This window comes from Petromyzon marinus, chromosome 58, assembly GCF_048934315.1.
Source record: "Petromyzon marinus isolate PM22_M1 ecotype Great Lakes invasive population chromosome 58, UKy_Petmar_22M1.pri1.0, whole genome shotgun sequence".
NCBI lineage: Eukaryota > Metazoa > Chordata > Hyperoartia > Petromyzontiformes > Petromyzontidae > Petromyzon > Petromyzon marinus.
In genome coordinates this window covers 3,987,800-4,008,685 of record NC_133724.1, presented here as the reverse complement: position 1 = coordinate 4,008,685, position 20,886 = coordinate 3,987,800, and the positions used below count along the sequence as shown (strand labels likewise).

Below are 20,886 nucleotides of genomic sequence, written 5' to 3'. Positions count from 1 at the left end.
GGTTTGTGTGGTTTGTGTGGTTTGTGTGTGTTGTTTGTGTGTTGTGTGTGTTGTGTGTGTGTTGTGTGTGTGTTGTGTGTGTGTTGTGTGTGTGTGGTGTGTGTTGTGTGTGTGTGGTGTGTGTTGTGTGTGTGTGGTGTGTGTTGTGTGTGTGTGTGTTGTGTGTGTTGTGTGTGTGGTGTTTTGTGTGTGTGGTGTGTGGTATGTTGTGTGTGTGGTGTGTGTGGTGTGTGTGGTGTGTGTGTGTGGTGTGTGTGGTGTGTGTGTGTGGTGTGTGTGTGGTGTGGTGTGTGGTGTGTTGTTGGCTCCTCCCCTCATGGCATATGTGTCCACCACAGGGGCTAAACGGGGGCTCTGGACGGGTGCGAGGGGCTGGTAACCCCTCCACCTTCAATTAATTACCACAAAACCACGAATTAAAGTGAAATATGTAACAACTAAGCTTGTGCCGGAGGCCCCGGGGGGCCAGGCGTCTATGACGTCTCCTGGCCAAACCCCAATTGGCGGAGCCAGGAGATTGAATACCTACCCTCGGGGCTACTCCAGAAACAACGAAAAGCCACTACGGGTGGCCACGTGGAATGTTCGAACGCTCACTGCAGAGGAGAGGCTGCCACTCCTCTGTCGGGAGCTGGACCGGTACCGCCTGGATCTATGCGGCATTCAGGAGGTCCGGTGGACCGGCTCTGGCTCCTGCCACCATGAGGGGTGGACAGTCCTCTACTCGGGGCAGCAGACTGCCAAACAACAGGGTGTGGGTCTTCTTTTGAACAAAAGAATGAAGGGGGCGTGGGAGCGTGGCGGTGAGGTGTGGGAAGCTGTAAGCCCCAGGCTACTTTGGGCTCGCCTTCCCATCAACCGGAGGCGAGGAATGGTGGTCGTGGTTACTTATGCCCCCACCGAAGATGAACATCCGTGGAGGGATGCAGGCAAAGCCGATGAGTCAGATGCCTTCTATGACCTCCTGTCACAGGTGCTGGCTAAAGTGGCCCCTCGGGATAGAGTCATCATGTTGGGTGACTTCAATGCCCGAGTTGGTCATGATACTGGCACCTGGTCTGGAGTGATTGGAGGGCATGGGCCAGATCAGCTCAATAACAACGGTAGGAGGCTGCTAGATTTTTGTGCAGCCCATGGGCTTGTAATTACCAACACGCTGTTCCGGCATCGGCGCATCCACACAACATCATGGATGCATGCCGGGTCCAAGCAAGAACATCTGCTGGACTACATAGTGACGGACCAGCGAATGCGAGCCCATGTCCTTGACACCAGGACCTACCGTGGAGCTGATCTGCCCTCTGACCATCGACTAGTCATCTGTAAGATACGCCTGCCATTCTTCCACTCCGGTGGTGGGTGTACACCCAGGACCCCATTCCAACCTAAAGTGGCCTGGTCTCAGTTATCTGATGAAAGTTGCAAGCGAGAATTTCATCATCGCTTGCGGCTGGGATTGGCATCGTCCCCGACTCCACCTGATGTCGAGGGTAAATGGGCGAGGTTTAGGACTGTGACTCATGCAGCTGCAATGGCTGCTTTGGGTACGCGGTCCAGACCTCCCCAGACACCCTGGATGACAGAGGAGTTGTTCAGGATGGTTGAGAAAAAGCGACAGGCCCACTGTCATCGGCTACAGAATCCCACGTCAGAGAATGAGGAGGCTTACCGCAGCCTTCGCTCGGAGGTTCGGAGAGCCGTGAGGCGCTGCAAGGATGGGTGGTGGTCGCGGGTTGCTGAGGAGATGGAGTCTGCCTCAGTGGCCCGTGATCACAAATCGCTATTTAACTCCATCAAAAAAGTAACCTGCAGCGCCACACCTATTACCATCATTAGGGGAAAAAACGGTGATCCAATTTCCGACCCCCAGGAACAGGTTCGCAGATTTGCTGAGCATTTCTGTGAGGTCCTGGGGGAGGGAAAATCCCACAGCCAGGAAAACATCGTGGCACAAAGTGAGGATGACCCTGCTGAGGCTGCGGTGCCTCAAATATTGGATGATGTCACCCCCTGTGAGTGGCTGGCTGAGGTGCCATCTGCTGAGGAAGTATTGAAGGCGATCCGGAGTCTGAGACCAGGAAAGGCAGCGGGCAGAGATGATCTCCCAAGCGAAATGCTGAGGGAGGGTGGCGTTTGTGCACAGACTGCCCTATATGACATCATAACAACAGTCTGGACCACTGGACGGGTTCCGCAGGATTGGAAGGATGCCCTGGTGGTCCCCCTTTTTAAGAAGGGGGACCGCACAGACTGTAACAACTACAGGGGCATCTCACTCCTCAGTGTGCCGGGAAAGGTCCTGGCAAGGATTATTCAGCATCGCCTTGCCAGGCACGCTGAGGAGAGGCTTGCGGAGCCCCAATGCGGTTTCAGGAAAGGGCGGTCCTGCACAGATGCCATATTTTCTGTCCGTCTGCTACAGCAGAGGTGTAGGGAGTTCCAACAAGACCTACATCTCTGCTTTATTGACCTGGTCAAGGCCTATGATACAATCAGTAGGCCTGGGCTCTGGGTCGTTCTTCGTGCTTTTGGAGTACCTGACCCTCTGCTCACGATCATTAAGGACCTTCATGATGGTGAGCGGGCCCGGGTAAAACTACGTGGCCGGGAGTCAGAGCCATTCCCTGTACACCTTGGGGTGCGACAGGGATGTCCTCTGGCTCCCACATTATTTAACATCTATTTTGACCACGTAGTTCGTGAAGCCTTCAATAGCTGTACCGGGGGAATCTCCATATGGTACAGATATAATGGGAGGCTAATCGATGCCCGGGTGCGGTCAAGGGATGGCTCCCTATTGCTCAACCACGTTATGTATGCTGATGACTTGGTAATAGCTGCTCAGTCAGAGGAGGAGTTGGAGACGCTGCTGCTGAGACTGGAGCGTGCCACTAAGAGGTGGGGCCTTACCATCAGCCCCACCAAAACTAAGCACCTGCCTGGGTATTTTGTACCATCGGACACTCCACCCCCACAACTCCCAATCGGTGATGGGGCAGTTGTGGAGAGAGTGGAGAGTTTCCCATACCTGGGCAGTGTGCTTATGACTGGCTCCAGTTTAACAGCAGAGGTCTCACTCCGAATCAGTCGAGCGGCAATATCTTTTCATCGGTTGCGTAACGCTGTGTGGAAGCTACCTGGTCTGTCGCTCCGCACTAAGCTTCAGGTCTTCTCGGCCACGGTCATTCCCTCCCTTCTCTACGCTTGCGAAACGTGGACCCCCCTAATGGAACATCTTCGCCGGTTAGAAACATTTAGGCTGACCTGCCTACGATCCATCCTGGGTTTAACCAGACTGGATTGTGTGAGGAGCTCACAAATCCTTGAAAGATCTGGGCAGGGTCCCATCGGTGAGCTCCTCCGGCAGGCAAGGCTGCGATGGCTGGGTCATGTAGCCCGCATGCCCAGCCACCGCATGCCGAAACAGCTTTTGTTTGGCCGGATTGAGGGGGCTAAGCGGGCGCGGCACGGGCTAGAGAAGAGATGGAGTGATGTGGTACAGGAGGACGTGGAGCTGAGTGGACTTGCCGATGACTGGTACCAGCGGTGTCAAGATCGGCCTCTGTGGAGGAGGCTCGTGAAGGATGCTACTGGGCAGTTGGAGGCAGTCGCCCTCCAACAACAACGGAGGGCGGAGGAGCGACGCTCACAACAGCGAGCGGAGCGCCGGGTGGCTAAAGCACAGCAGGTTGGCACAGTAGGGGGCACAGGTGGTGCATCAGCCCGTCATCTCAGTCAGTCGACCCGTGGCACCTGGGTCTGCCCCGTGACCTCCTGTCAGCGGGCGTTCGACACTTCACGTGGCCTCAGGGTGCACATAGCCTGGCACAAGCGTCGTGGTGACGTCACCGCCACTTAGTGGCGAATGGCGGTTGTTGTTGTTGGTGTGTTGTGTGTGTGTGGTGTGTGTGGTGTGTGTGTGTGGTGTGTGTGTGGTGTGTGTGGTGTGTGGTGTGTGTGTGGTGTGTGTGGTGTGTGGTGTGTGTGTGGTGTGTGTGGTGTGTGTGGTTTGTGTGTGTTGTGTGTGTGTTGTGTGTGTGTGTGGTGTGTGTGTGTTGTGTGTGTGTGGTGTGTGTGTGTTGTGTGTGTGGTGTTGTGTGTGTGGTGTGTGTGTGGTGTGTGTGTGGTGTGTGTTGTGTGTGTGTTGTGTGTGTTGTGTGTGTGTGGTGTGTGTGGTGTGTGTGGTTTGTGTGTGTGTTGTGTGTGTGTTGTGTGTGTGTGGTGTGTGTTGTGTGTGTGTTGTGTGTGTGTTATGTGTGTGGTGTGTGTTGTGTGTTGTGTGTGTGTGGTGTGTGTTGTGTGTGTTGTGTGTGTTGTGTGTGTGTGGTGTGTGGTGTGTTGTGTGTGTGTGTGTGGTGTGTGTGGTGTGTGTGTGGTGTGTGTGTGGTGTGTGTGGTGTGTGTGTGGTGTGTGTGTGTGTGGTGTGTGTGTGTGTGGTGTGTGTGTGGTGTGTGTGTGGTGTGTGTGGTGTGTGTGTGTGGTGTGTGTGTGGTGTGTGTGGTGTGTGTGGTTTGTGTGTGTTGTGTGTGTGTTGTGTGTGTGTGTGGTGTGTGTGTGTGTTGTGTGTGTGTGGTGTGTGTGTGTTGTGTGTGTGTTGTGTGTGTGTTGTGTGTGTTGTGTGTGTGTGGTGTGTGTTGTGTGTGTGGTGTGTGTGTGTTGTGTGTGTTGTGTGTGTGTTGTGTGTGTTGTGTGTGGTGTGTTGTGTGTGTGGTATGTTGTGTGTGTGGTGTGTGTGTTGTGTGTGGTGTGTGTTGTGTGTGTGTGGTGTGTTGTGTGTGTGTGTGGTGTGTGTTCTCTGTGTGTGGTATGTCTTATGTTGTGTGTGTGTGTTGTGTGTGGTGTGTGTTGTGTGTGTGGTGTGTTTTGTGTGTGTGGTGTGTGTGTGGTGTGTGTTGTGTGTGTGTGGTGTGTGTTGTGTGTGTGTGGTGTGTGTGTGTTGTGTGTGTGTGGTGTGTGTGTTGTGTGTGTGTGTGGTGTGTGTTGTGTGTGTGTGGTGTGTGTGTTGTGTGTGTGTTGTGTGTATGTTTTGTGTGTGTGGTGTGTGTGTGTTGTGGGTGTGTTGTGGTGTGTGTTGTGTGTGTTGTGTCTATGTATGTATGTTGTGTATGTGTGTATGGGCGGCTAAAATGCACCTAGCCTGGCACAGGAGGGGGGTAGCAGCAGCAGAAGCCATCGACAGTCGAACTCTACTCTCGAACCACCGCGTTACAGAACCCACGCGTGTGCATGCTTGTTCTTCCTTGTTGTTGTTGTCGTCGTTGTTGTTGTGGTTGTTGTGGTCGTTGTTGTTGTCATTGTCATCATTGTTGTTGTCATTATTGTTGTTGTTGTTGTCATTATTATTGTTGTTGTCGTTGTTGTTGTCGTCGTCGTCATCATTGTTGTTGTTGTCGTCATTGTTGTTATCATCATTGTTGTTGTTATCGTTGTTGTTGTCATCATTGTTGTTGGCATTGTTGTTGTCATCATTGTCGTCGTCATCCTCGTTGTTGTTGTCGTCATTGTTGTTATCATCATTGTTGTTGTTGTTATCGTTGTTGTTGCCATCATTGTTGTTGTCATCATTGTTGTTGTCATCGTTGTTGTTATCGTTGTTGTTGTCATCATTGTTGTTGTCATCATCGTTGTTGTCATCATTGTTGTTGTCATCATCGTTGTTGTCATCCTTGTTGTTGTTGTCATTGTTGTTGTCATCATTGTTTTTGTCATCATTGTTGTCGTTGTCATCATTGTTGTTGTCGTAATTGTTGTCGTCATCATCATTGTTGTTGTTGTCATCATTGTTGCTGTCGTCATTGTTGTCATCATTGTTGTCGTTGTCATCATTGTTGTTGTTGTCATTGTTGTTGTCATTGTTGTTGTCATCATTGTTGTCCTTGTAATCATTGTTGTTGTCGTAATTGTTGTCGTCATCATCATTGTTGTTGTTGTCATCATTGTTGCTGTCGTCATTGTTGTCATCATTGTTGTCGTTGTCATCATTGTTGTTGTTGTCGTCATTGTTGTTGTTGTCATCATTGTTGTTGTCGTCATTGTTGCTGTCGTCATTGTTGTTGTTGTTGTCATTGTTGTTGTCATCATTGTTGTTGTCGTCATTGTTGTTGTTGTCATTGTTGTTGTCATCATTGTTGTCCTTGTAATCATTGTTGTTGTTGTCGTCATAATCATTGTTGTTGTTGTCATCATTCTTGTTGTCATCATTGTTGTTGTTGTCGTCATTGTTGTTGTTGTCATCATTGTTGCTGTCGTCATTGTTGTCATCATTGTTGTTGTTGTCGTCATTGTTGTTGTTGTCATTGTTGTTGTTGTCATTGTTGTTGTCATCATTGTTGTCGTTGTCATCATTGTTGTTGTTGTCGTCATTGTTGTTGTTGTTGTCGTCATTGTTGTTGTTGTCGTCGTCGGCCTAGACGGAGCGAGAGGGCGCTACGGAGCGGCACGCCGAGACGCTGGGCAGGATCGGAAGTCTCCCAGCCAAGCAGCAGGCGGTGGAGGCGCGGATCGGCGTCCTGGAGGAGAGGATGAATGGTGAGTGAGATAGAGAGTGAATGATGAGCGAGAGAGTGAATGATGAGAGAGTGAATGTTGAGCGAGAGCGAATGTTGAGCGAGCGAGAGTGAATGATGAGCGAGAGAGAGTGAATGATGAGAGAGTGAATGTTGAGCGAGAGCGAATGTTGAGCGAGAGAGAGAGTGAATGTTGAGCGAGCGAGAGTGAATGCTGAGAGAGAGAGTGAATGATGAGCGAGAGAGAGAGTGAATGTTGAGCGAGAGAGAGTGAATGTTGAGCGAGCGAGAGTGAATGCTGAGAGAGAGTGAATGATGAGCGAGAGAGAGTGAATGTTGAGCGAGAGAGAGTGAATGTTGAGCGAGCGAGAGTGAATGCTGAGCGAGAGAGAGTGAATGCTGAGCGAGAGAGAGCGAATGTTGAGCGAGAGAGAGTGAATGATGAGTAAGTGAGAGAGTGAATGCTGAGCGAGCGAGAGTGAATGCTGAGCGAGAGAGAGTGAATTCTGAGCGAGAGAGAGTGAATTATGAGTGAGTTAGACAGTAAATGTTGAGCGAGAGAGAGTGAATAATGAGCGAGAGAGAGAATGCTGAGCGAGAGAGTGAATGCTTGAGCGAGAGAGAGTGAATGCTGAGCGAGATTGAATGATGAGTGAGTTAGAGTGAATGATGAGTGAGTTAGAGTGAATGATGAGCGAGTTAGAGAGAATGCTGGACACGAACTCACAGCCACAACTCGCTTTTATTTCAAGACAGGAACACCTGCGGCTTACGGAAAGTGGGGGGTGGGGAGGGGGTGACGCGTTACTGAAATGTGCGACGACGAATCATGGAAACGACGTGCATCGAAACGCACGCCACTCATGCTACAAAGTGATGGGACTTTGTAGGATGAACGTTGAGCTTCATAAAGGTCACAGGGTGACCAGTAAGGTCTGAATTGGTCTGTAGTAGGGTAGATACTGATAAGGAGTTGACAGGTATGCTGTGCACTACACCACTCTACACCACTATACACTACACTACTATACACTACACTACTATACACTACACTACTATACACTACACTATACACTACTATACACTACACTATACACTACGATACACTATACACTACGATACACTACACTACACACTACACTACTATACACTACACTACTATACACTACACTACTATACACTACACTATACACTACGATACACTATACACTACGATACACTACACTACACACTACACTACTATACACTACACTACTATACACTACACTACTATACACTACACTACTATACACTACACTACTATACACTACACTACTATACACCACACTACTATACACTACACTACTATACACTACACTACTATACACTACACTACTATACACTACTATACACTACACTATACACTACTATACACTGCACTACTAAATACTACACTGTCCACAACACTACTATACACTACACTACTATACACTACACTACTACACACTACACTACTATACACTACACTACTACACACTACACTATACACTACACTACACACTACACTACTATACACTACACTACTATACACTACACTATACACTACACTACTATACACTACACTACTATACACTACACTACTACACACTACACTACTACACACTACACCACTATACACTACACTTTACACTACTATACACTACACTATACACTACTATACACTACACTGCACTACACACTACACTACACACTACATTATACACTACGATACACTACACTACTATACACTACACTACTATACACTACACTATACACTACTAAACACTACACTACTATGCACGGCACTACTATACACTACACTAATAAACATTACACTACTATACACTAACACTACCATACACTACACTATACACTACTATACCATACGGTGTCAACCCATACAGTTCAGCCAGTACCCTTGTGCAGGGAAATTGAGTTTACAGGTCCACACTGCGTGCAGACGACTCAACAGGAGCGAATCCGCAGTTTGCCCTACCGCCTTCACGTGGCGGGCCAAGAGCAGGAGGGAGTTTTCGCAACGTCATCCTCGTGTGATCCACCAACCCCTCCGCTGCTGCCTCCCGAGCGCTGTGGATCAGAGGCAGCCACCGAATCCACCACGGCTGAGTTCTACTCCCCGAATCAACAAGGGGTGACGCCGTGGCCCGGAGATGTTGACTGCCTCGCCTGGTGTGCAGGAGGTCGTGGGTTCGATCCCGACCCTGACGCCTGCTGCTTTATATATTTGGAGTTTGCGTGTCTCTATCATCTCATCATCATCACGGTGGCCAGGAGATGTTGACTACCTCGCCTGGTATGCAGGAGGTCGTGGGTTCGATCCCGACCCTGACGCCTGCTGCTGCTGTATATTTGGAGTTTGCGTGTCTCTCTCATCATCATCATTACGGTGGCCAGGAGATGTTAACTACCTTGCCTGGTATGCAGAAGGTCGTGGGTTCGAGCCCGACCCTGACGCCTGCTGCTGCTGCTGCTGTATATTTGGGAATTTGCGTGTCTCTATCATCTCATCATCATCATCACGGTGGCCAGGAGATGTTGACTACCTCGCCTGGTATGCAGGAGGTCGTGGGTTCGATCCCGACCCTGACGCCTGCTGCTGCTGCGGCTGTATATTTGGGAATTTGCGTGTTTCACTCCCCGTGGATTTTTCCTCCTGCGCCTCCGGTTTCCCACCCCTCCGCATTTAGAATCAACGTCAACGCGTTCAGAGCGCCGTGTTTGACCGCGGCTCTCAGTGTCCACCCCATGGTGACGATGATCATGAGCCACATCGCTTGCGATGGGCAGGTCGCTTCTGAACAAAACCAGCTGCACATAGCTCGGCGTGGGCCCTTTTACCTGGTAAAAATTAAGCGGCACATTTGAAACTTGAGCATCGCTCCCCCCCCCCTTCCCCTCCCCCGCTCCATCTCGTTTCAGAACCCCGCTCGGAGCTGACTCATCTGGAGGCGGAGGTGGCGTGGCTCCGCCAGCGCGTGGAGCTCGACTCCGCGAGTCGGTCCCAGGTCAGTCGCCCCCCACCACCGCCGAGGCCCCCCTCAGACCACCCCCCCCCCCTCCCGCTCTCCCTCGAACCCACACCACCGTCGAACACCCCCCGCAAGCATAAACCATCATCACGCAAACTCCGGGCGCCGACGCAGCAGCAGCAGCAGCAGCAGATTTTGTCTAGCCGTCGAATAAAGACTGTCACCGCGTCGCTGGGTTTCAGATGCGATGTACACTACACTATACACTACACTATACACTACACTAAACACTACACTATACACTACTATACACTATACACTACACTATACACTACACTATACACTACTATACACTACACTATACACTACAATATACACTTCACTATACACTACTATACACTACACTATACACTACTATACACTACAGTATACACTACACTATACACTACACTATACACTACACTATACACAACACTATACACTACTATACACTACTATACACTACACTACTATACACTACACTATACATTACACTACTATACACTACACTACTATACACTACACTACTATACACTACACTATACACTGCACTATACACTACACTATATACTACACTATACACTACTATACACTACACTACTATACATTACTATACACTACACTACTATACACTACACTACTATGCACTACACTATTATACACTACACTATACACTACACTATACACTACTATACACTACACTACTATACACTACACTATGCACTACACTAATATACACTACACTACTATACACTACACTATGCACTACTATACACTACTATACACTACACTACTATACACTACACTATACACTACACTATGCACTACTATACACTACACTACTATACACTACACTACTGTACACTACACTACTATACACTACACTATGCACTACTATACACTACACTAAACACTACTATACACTACACTATACACTACACAATTATACACTACAGAATTATACACTACACAACTATACACTACACTATACACTACACTACTATACACTACTATGCACTACACTATACACTACACTACTATACACTACTATACACTACACTACTATACACTACACTACTATACACTACACTATGCACTACTATACACTACACTGAACACTACTATACACTACACTATACACTACACAACTATACACTACATAACTATACACTACACTACTATACACTACACTACTATACACTACACTACTATACACTACACTACTATACACTATACACTACACTACTATACACTACACTATACACTACACAACTATACACTACACTACTATACACTACACTACTATACACTACACTATACACTACACTATACACTACACTATACACTACACTATACACTACACTACTATACACTACACTACTATACTATACACTACTATACACTACACTATACACTACACTATACACTAGTGCTGTGCTAATGAATAATTGGCCACGTTCTGTCTACGTGACAACCCTTACTAGTTGGCTGTGTCGGGTTGGTGGCGGCTTTCAACGTCACAACATTCATACATTTATGCGACCTAACCCCACGAGAAAAAACCCCCCCTCAATCATAGATGATATTGATCGCGATAGCACTACTGCTGCTACTACTACTACTACCACGTGTTCAAGGACCTGAGACTTTCCCCTACCCTCCCACCCCCCCGCCACGTGCGTAGGATGAGGCTGAGCTACGGGAGCTATCGAGGAAGGTGACTCGACTGGTCGACGAAGGCCATTGCACTCGCAAGGACATTCAGGTAATTCATTGTTTTTATTATTATCGTCGTTATTATTATTATTGTTGTTGTTCCTGCTACGACCACTGCGGCCACGCTTGCGTTTCCCCCCGGACCTCGAGCGGAGAGACCGGCGGGGAACCGCAGGGTCGCGCGGTCTGCCGTGTCGGTCCCGAGATGGGATCGAGACGGTGTGAGAAGCGTCGTCTAGGCCCAGACCTCTCCATGTCGTCGTTGTTGTTGTTGTCGTTGTTGTTGTTGTTTATTCTTCTTCGGGGAGTTCCGTCGGAATCGCTCCCTCCCTCCCTCCCTCCCCTCCCTCCCTCCCTCCCTCCCCTCCCTCCCTCCCTCCCTCCCTCCCTCCCTCCCTCCCTCCCCTCCCCTCCCCTCCCCTCCCTCCCCTCCCCTCCCTCCCCTCCCTCCCCTCCCTCCCTCCCCTCCCTCCCTCCCTCCCCTCCCCTCCCTCCCTCCCTCCCCTCCCTCCCTCCCTCCCTCCCTCCCTCCCTCCCTCCCTCCCTCCCTCCCTCCCCTCCCTCCCTCCCTCCCCTCCCTCCCTCCTCCCTCCCTCCCCTCCCCTCCCTCCCCTCCCTCCCTCCCCTCCCTCCCTCCCCTCCCTCCCCTCCTCCCTCCCTCCCTCCCCTCCCTCCCTCCCTCCCTCCCTCCCCTCCCTCCCTCCCTCCCCTCCCCTCCCTCCCCCCCCTCCCTCCCCTCCCCTCCCTCCCTCCCCTCCTCTCCCTCCCCTCCCTCCCCCCCTCCCCTCCCTCCCCTCCCTCCCCTCCCTCCCTCCCCTCCCTCCCTCCCTCCCTCCCTCCCTCCCTCCCTCCCTCCTCTCCCTCCCTCCCTCCCTCCCCTCCCTCCCTCCCTCCCCTCCCTCCCTCCCTCCCTCCCTCCCCTCCCTCCCTCCCTCCCTCCCCTCCCTCCCTCCCCTCCCTCCCCTCCCTCCCTCCCCTCCCTCCCTCCCTCCCTCCTCTCCCCTCCCCTCCCCTCCCTCCCTCCTCTCCCCTCCCCTCCCCTCCCTCCCTCCCTCCCCACATCCTGCCTGAAAACCCCTTGAAGCCCTTTCCCCCGTGGTTCTCGTTATCATTCAACCACTTTCTGCCACTCGGCTTGCTTTCCTTCTGGGGGTCGGCCATAAATGACGTCACGCACCTGGGGGGGGGGGGTGGGTCAGACATTTGTGACGATGTGTGACGAGGTGGGGGGAGTGGGGAGTTTGAGAAATGTGACGTCACATCAAAAGGCGCAACTTTAAATAAATATATAACTGTTATGACAACACTAATTGTGTTATAACAACACTCCTACAACATCAGAGTGCAGCGCCACATTAAACACGCACTACAATGGCAATAGTTTAAAGCAATTTGAAGCATGTTTTATTTTGGGGGGGGGGGGGGGCAGAGCTTTGTGACGTCATATTTGAGGGGGGGGGGTCTGACTTTTTGTGACGTCGTGTGACGAGGGAGGGGGGGGTCAAAAATCGTCCAAAATCGCGTGACGTCATTTATGGCCGCCCCCCAGGGAAGTCTCGCAGAGTCTCACGTCTCCTGTTCAGCAATGGTCCTGCCGAGTGTAAGTAGGGTAAGTGGTGCGGAGGGAGTGTTACTACTACTACTCCTGCTGCTGCTGCTACTGCTGTTACTACTACTCCTGCTGCTGCTGTTGCTGCTGCTGCTCCTGCTGCTGCTACTGTTGCTGCTGCTGTTGCTGCTGATACTGCTGTTGCTGCTGCTGCTGTTGCTGCTACTGCTGTTGCTGCTGCTGCTGTTGCTGCTACTGCTGTTACTACTACTCCTGCTGCTGCTGTTGCTGCTGTTGCTGCTGCTGCTCCTGCTGCTGCTACTGTTGCTGCTGTTGCTGTTGCTGCTGCTCCTGCTGCTGCTACTGCTGTTGCTGCTGCTGTTGCTGCTGCTGTTGCTGCTGATACTGCTGTTGCTGCTGCTGTTGCTGCTACTGCTGTTGCTGCTGCTGCTGTTGCTGCTACTGCTGCTGTTGCTGCTACTGCTGCTGCTGTTGCTGCTACTGCGGCTGTTGCTGCTACTGCTGCTGCTACTGCTATTGCTTCTGCTGTTGCTGCTGTTGCTGTTACTGCTGTTGCTGCTGTTGCTGCTGTTGCTACTGCTGCTGCTCCTGCTGTTGCTGCTGTGTCAAAGCTATCCAAAAAAAATAACGATGGTCACGCTCTCAGTGACGGGGGCTCCATTTGACCATACTTCACCACCCATGTGGTGGGGGTGTGTTACGCGGTTAACGCAGAGGCACGATGGGGGTCAGCTGTTCGGCAAATGAATTTTAAATATATATTATTTATCGATTTGTTTTAATTAATTTTTACCAGGTAATGCCCACTGCGCTATGGAGTTATTTTTCAGAAGCGAACTGGCTATCACGAACGATAGCTCGATGAACGTGGCTCATCACGTGGAAGTGTACATCGGCAAAATACTCTAAACTCTTGACGTCCATCCTCAATGTGGAGGGACAAACCGCAGGACCCGGGGAAAAATCCGCGCGGCCAAGGGGAGAGAGAGACACGCAAACTCCCAAATATACAGCAGCAGCAGGCGTCAGGGTCGGGATCGAACCCACGACCTCCTGTACACCAGGCGAGGTAGTTAACATCTCATAGCCACCGTGTGTGCAGCTAACGGCTGCACTACGAACCCGGCGACCCGAGTTCAATTCTCGTTCCACGACCAACTCTGGTGGCGATTATCTGAACCGGTCCCGGGGCCTCCCCTAGGTCGACTCAGCCTCAAATGAGTACCTGGTTGCGGTGTGTAGTAAACATCGCCACTGGGGGAGACAAAGGCGGCCGGGCGTGGTGCTGGCCACCCCCCCCCCCGTGTGCCACAGTGCCGCCCTTCACAGAGTGCTCCGAGCACTTGCCGTGAAAGCCCGTTGAAGGCTACACGGAGACCTTTGCCTGTGCCTGGTGCCGTCCGCGCGTGTGCGCCAACTTGCAGAGCCTCGCGCAGTCCCTGGAGCGGCTGGAGGAGACGAAAGCCGACAGGGTCAAAGTCCACACGGACATCGAGGTGGTAAGCACAGCCACTTGCGTATTGACACGGCCAAAAAATCACCGCCGCCACCGCCACCACCACCACCACCGCCACCACCGCCACCACCACCACCGCCACCACCACCGCCACTACCGCCGCCGCCGCCACCACCGCCACCACCACCGCCACCACCGCCACCGCCGCCACCACCACCACCGCCGCCACCACCACCGCCACCGCCACCACCGCCGCCACCACCACCACCGCCACCACCGCCACCGCCGCCACCACCACCACCACTACCGCTACCACCACCACCACTACCGCTACCACCACCACCACCACCACCGCCACCACCACCGCCACCACCATCACCACCACCACCACCACCACCGCCGCCACCACCACCGCCACCACCACCACCGCCACCGCCCCCACCACCACCACCACCGCCACCGCCCCCACCACCACCACCACCACCACCGCCACCACCGCCACCACCACCACCACCGCCACCACCGCCACCACCACCACCACCACCGCCACCACCGCCACCACCGCCACCACCGCCACCACCACCGCCACCACCACCACCGCGTAGCCCACGCAGACTGTTAGGGCAAGCCCACACTGAAGCCTGCAGGGAAACACAAGGGGGGGGGGGGTGACGTAGCGAGCACCACGCCCGGCCGCCTTTGTCTTCCCAACTGCTGACGCTTACAAACTGCGCTCGCTACTCATGTACGGGGCCGTCCATAAATGACGTCACGCACCTAGGGTGGGGGTGGGGGGGTCAGACATTTGTGACGATGTGTGACGAGGGGGTGGGGGTTTGAGAAATGTGACGTCACATAAAAATTGCGCAACTTTAAATAAATATAGATACAACGCGTTCTACTTAATTAAATAGACTTTTAAATAAATGTTTTCTCTTACAACATCAGAGTGCAGCGCCACATTAAATACGCGCTACAATGACAATAGTTTAAAGCGATTTGAAGCATGTTTTATTTTTTTTGGCGGGGGGGGGGTCAGAGCTTTGTGACGTCATATTTGAGGGGGGGGTCTGACTTTTTTGACGCCGTGTGACGAGGGGGTCAAAAATCGTTCAAAATCGCGTGACGTCATTTATGGACGGCCCTTCATGGCTGAGTCGACCTAGGGGAGACGGAGGGAGGGGAGTGGGGTGGTGGTGGAGGAGGTTGCTTCAAGATCAGTTTGGATAATCACCACTGATGTTGGCCGTGAGCACGAATCGAAGCCAAGTCGCCCAGATTCGTCGGGCCGTGCACTGGCCATTGTGCTCGCTACCAGCACTTGGCCCAATAGTCTGTGGAGGCTACACGGGGCATCTTTGTCTTTGTGTTTAAGGTATTTAAGTGCTCGCTAACAGCACTTGGCCCAATAGTCTGTGGAGGCTACACCGGGCATCTTTGTCTTTGTGTTTAAGGTATTTAAGTGCTCGCTAACAGCACTTGGCCTGACAGCTTTTGGAGGTTTCACGGGGGATCTTTGTCTTTGTGTTTAAGGTATTTAAGTGCTCGCTACCAGCACTTGGCCCAATAGTCTGTGGAGGCTTCACGGGGGATCTTTGTCTCTGTGTTTAAGGTATTTAAGTGCTCGCTAACAGCACTTGGCCCAATAGTCTGTGGAGGCTTCACGGGGGATCTTTGTCTCTATGTTTAAGGTATTTAAGTGCTCGCTAACAGCACTTGGCCTGACAGCTTTTGGAGGCTTCACGGGGGATCTTTGTCTTTGTGTTTAAGGTATTTAAGTGCTCGCTACCAGCACTTGGCCCAATAGTCTGTGGAGGCTACACGGGGCATATTTGTCTTTGTGTTTAAGGTATTTAAGTGCTCGCTAACAGCACTTGGCCTGACAGGTTTTGGAGGCTACACGGGGGATCTTTGTCTTTGTGTTGAAGGTATTTAAGTGCTCGCTAACAGCACTTGGCCTGACAGCTTTTGGAGGCTACACGGGGGATCTTTGTCTTTGTGTGTAGGGGAGCGGTAGTGTAGTGGTTAGCGCACTGCACTTAAAAACCGCGACTCACAACTCACGGCCAACACCGGTGACGATTATCTGAACAGGTCCTGGCCCTCCGCTAGGTGGACTCGGCCTCAAATGAGCTGCCCCGGTGCGATGTGTAAACACCGCCACTGGGGAGACAAAGACGGTCGGGCGCGGTGCTGGCCACCCATCCCACATATCCCCCCCTCGTGTGCCGTGTTTGGTCTTCATAGGGCGCTGCCACATGTTTGAGTTTTCAGTTTAATTTATTAGGTAATGACCCTGTGAGCCATGCGGCTGCTGACTCGTGTGCGAACGCACCGAACAAGAAAACATCTCAAAGTGACTGCTGCACGCAAACAGAAAAATCCAGGGGGGAAAAAAAAACACAGCAAAAGTCTTCCAGCAACAAAAAACACACCCACCGCATTTCAACGCTGCGTGCAAAAATCCCAGTAGGGATGCGAGTCGAACAATGACAACCATAAGTACTCTTTGGTTCTATTCGGTAAAGTCACGTAGGTAAAAAATAAAACAACAACAATCACGACGTTTCGGCCACAACACAAGCGGCCTTCATCAGGTGAAGGGACCCCAGACTGCCTCGAGGACAGCGCTGGAGTGAAACACAGCCAAGCTCAGACCGCGACCTTTAAGCTTGTGTGAGAGTAATTAAGGTGCCTTGACAAAGGAATTAGCATAAAAATTTTTTGCATTTTAATAGGCGGACTTAGCATGATGAAAGGTAGGGAGGGGGTCGACCTGTGCAGGCTGGCGAGGGTGCAAGGCAGCGTCCACATGCTGGTGGTGTGAAAATGGGATTTTAAGCTGCGAAAGTTTGGGGTACCACTACTTGAAAAATATACTGTACCATTGAAAAATTCGTTTAATGTTTGGTTCGATTTAGAACATCTTTCCAATGGTTGCTTAATTTGAAACCATCTTCTCGGTTGAAATTGTGTCTGTGTTTGTAGATGTGAATTGCCTCGTGAACAAATCTCTGATTAAAACCCGTGGGTTGGCAAAGAACATAACCATAAGACAATGTGGATTAAAGTGATCAGGCTAACTCTGTACTACAACAAACAAACATGGCAAAGCCAAAACGTTTTCAAAATCACCAAAAATAAAGCCATATAAGCAATGTAACGGTGATAATAGGAACCAATTCAAATTTAACAATGAACGATATACACGTAACATGTACTACCAATCTTTGCAGCCATAGCTGGCTGCATGAGTCACTCCGTAACAGCAGGAGTATCAGTAGCAGAATCAAAATGTACATACATACACACATACGTACGTACATGTCACGTGCAACAACAACAACAACAACCTCAAAGCACAGCAGCTGCTGACAAAGTGAGAGCTTCCCATCCTCGAGTGGCCCTCCATCCCCCGTGCAGCAGCCTGGGTCACTGGTCACGTGTGAGCTCGCACGCAACGCCTCATTGTGACGTCACAGGGACTAAGCCACGTCACGCTTTCAGATGTGCCCCGCCCCCCATCGAGGAATGCCCGGTGATGTTTGTGATGATGATGATGATAATGATTTAAGTGTATAAAGCGCCCTTAGGCAATCGTTTTCATTGGCACCTTGGCTAATTTATTTTCAGTGGTTCACAAATAAAGATCACTTTTTATTATTATTTATAAACACCCGCGATCCCTCATGTGAGGGACAAAGTGAACTCCTGCCCTACCCCCTCCCCTCCCCTGCCGCTCCCTCCCCGCCCCCCCCCCCCCCAAATATAGAAGTCAAACACCGCCCTTGCTTATACCCGAATGAAAATCACCGCCTTTAGATGGAAATCCCCCACCCCCGTCCCACTATTTCCCTTCTTTTTCAACCGGCGCTCCGAAGCTTGCAACCTCGGTCCGTTATATTGGCGTACATTCTTGGCTTTTGAAGCTTGCGTGACTGCAGGGATCCTTGCTCTTCGGGTTCTTTCGGTCAAAGTCACGCGGGGTAGAAGCAGCAACGAGCGAGCGCCTCCCCTCGCCCTGAAGACGGTCGCTCGTGCCTGCGATCGAAAACGTCCTGCTCTGTTCATTTTCTTACCCCGGGTGACTTTGCCGAATTCACCAAAAGGATATTCGCCTGCAAGTAAAACGGTAAGTAAAAAAAAAAAACAATAATCATATTTGGCTACTGGCAAAGGAGGTTCCGATGCGGTGTCAATGCTTCACGCCGAGCTCTCATACTCTGATGGTGGCATTGTCTTTGAGTTGTGCGCCTGTTTGGCGTCTTCTGGTCCAACACCAACGTGTGAGACGAGGCCTCTAAGGAAATCTGTCTCGGGTGTGGACCAATCAATTTGCAAGGACAGTGCCACATACACGATCAGAGTTGTTGTTGTTGTTTTTGTTTGCGTTCCGACCGCAGGTATTGTGGTCAATGCAACGGTGACTCCTTGTAAATAACAAAAAAAAGGTGTCAGTTTTGTTGCCAGATAAAAAAAAAAGATCAGTATTCGCCTAAATATTACTTTTTTTTAATCCGTCATAAAAAAAAAATTCGGCCCCCGGGGGGGCGGGGGGGGGTGGGGTGGGGGTGGGGGTGGGGGAAGACAAAGGCGTCCCCGGACTGCTGTGCTGACCGCCTTTACCCCATGGCGGCTGTCGTCGGCGCTCCGCCGCTAACAGCCGCTACAGCTGCCCCCCCCCCCCCCGCTCCCCCGCCACCGCACCGCCGTCGAAGGCTTACGACTGAAGCGGGGGGGGGGGGGCGGCTGCGGTTGGATCTTTGCCATTGCAGGAGGCGGACAAGCGGGCGCAGCAGGCGACGCAGCGCCTGTGCGCGATGCTGGACGGGCTGCTGGAGCGAGTGAGCGGGCAGGAGAGGGACTGGCAGCGGCAGACACAGAGGCTCGTGGCCCGCATGGACAGCAAGGTGGGCGGACGCACGATCCGCAAGCCACCACCCCCCCCCCCAGCCACCCCGTGCACGCGCGTACGCACACACACACACGCACGCACACACACACACACACGCACGCACACACACACACGCACGCACACACACACACACACGCACGCACACACACACACGCACGCACACACACACACACGCACGCACACACACACACACACGCGCGCAACCTGTGCCAAGCGATGCCACCACCGTAGGGACGTTCCGTTACTTGCAAGCAGACGCGGTGATCTCTCAGGTGCGACAGAACGATCGGAATAACCCGTTGGCTTTGATTTTCGATTTGAAGCTTTCGTGACTGCAGGGATTCATCTGCTTGGTTCTTTCGGTAAAGCCACCACCACCACGTAGAATGGAAATAATAAAATATTAAAACATAATGAAATAAAATTCTCACGACGTTTCGGCCGCAACACAAGTAGCCTTCCTCAGGTGAAGAGGCAGAACTGTCGGCAAGACAGCGCTTCGATGAACACCGCTAAGCTTGGCAGCGTCTTTTAAGCTGGGTGGGAGGAGCCAGAGCGCCTTGACAAAGGAGATTACATATCAACAGAAGAATTTAGCATTGAAGTAGCTGTGTTAATGTGTTGTATTAGCAGGGTGTTAAAGTCTGAAATTAGCATGTAACTGGGAGATTAGCATGATGTTAGTGTGAGGGATTAGCATGTAACTGGTCACGGAAGTGGCTATGTTAAAGTTAAGAGTTTACATATCAACAGAAGAAATTAGCATTGACGTAGCTGTGTTAATGTGATAGATTAGCAGGGTGTTAAAGTCAGAAATTAGCATGTAACTGGGAGATTAGCATGATGTTAGTGTGAGGGATTAGCATGTAACTGGTCACGGAAGTAGCTATGTTAAAGTCAGAGTTTACATATCAACAGAGGCGTTTAGTATATTGACGCTAAAGAACTGCAACTACCCAACTATCATACAATAAGCCGATGTGAAAGAACCAAGTATAAACTACATCAATGTAATAAATATACTCAATATATTCTTCAATAAGTTGAGCTATTAACATGAAGTAACTGCGATGGAAACGTCGCGATCTGTTATTTTTTTCTACCCACGTGACTTTACCGAAAGAACCAGAGTGTGGATTCCATGCAGTCACAAAAGCTTCAAATCAAGATCGAACGATCTTTAAAAAAAACATTTTTATTCCTCCTCGCCTTTATTTTTTTCAACAACCAATAATCGTTTTTACTTTTTACTGCCAGGCAAGGCCCAACACGCGTATCAAAAAAGACCGCCGCAAACGTTCGGGAGCAAGGGGTGGCGGAAATAAAAAATGGGGTCAGGTGCTGGTGCAAGTGAACGCTGGGTGTGTGTTTTGGTCCTTCAGGGAAATAAAGAGGGTGAGCTGAAGGGGGGGCGCGGGGGGGGGGGGTGTCACGTGCCCCCCCCCCCCCCCGCCAATGATCCGATCAAAATCCCTAATTTCGATCGGATCATTGGGGTTTATTAGTGATACATCGGCATGATGCGACCCCCCACTGCCACTGTGTAGCATATTATTATTACGTGGCCAGAGACTCTACGAGATGGTAGGACAATAGTCTGAGTCCATGATTGGCAATAATTAACGGCAAAGCGGTTTATAAGCGACTCGCAGAATTGCGCGCGGTCGCGTCTACAG

The 20,886-nt window shown here is 51.0% G+C and overlaps 1 protein-coding gene across 1 annotated transcript in view; it reads left to right on the top strand.

Moving 5' to 3' along the window:
- Positions 1-20,886, top strand: part of LOC116955118 (uncharacterized) — a 79,654-nt gene that overhangs the window by 39,231 nt on the left and 19,537 nt on the right. The window contains exons 5-9 of the mRNA XM_076052869.1: positions 6,411-6,528; positions 9,465-9,550; positions 11,238-11,318; positions 14,264-14,338; positions 19,071-19,205. Of these exons, the coding sequence (XP_075908984.1) occupies positions 6,411-6,528; positions 9,465-9,550; positions 11,238-11,318; positions 14,264-14,338; positions 19,071-19,205 (495 nt within the window). The remainder of the gene's footprint in view (positions 1-6,410; positions 6,529-9,464; positions 9,551-11,237; positions 11,319-14,263; positions 14,339-19,070; positions 19,206-20,886) is intronic.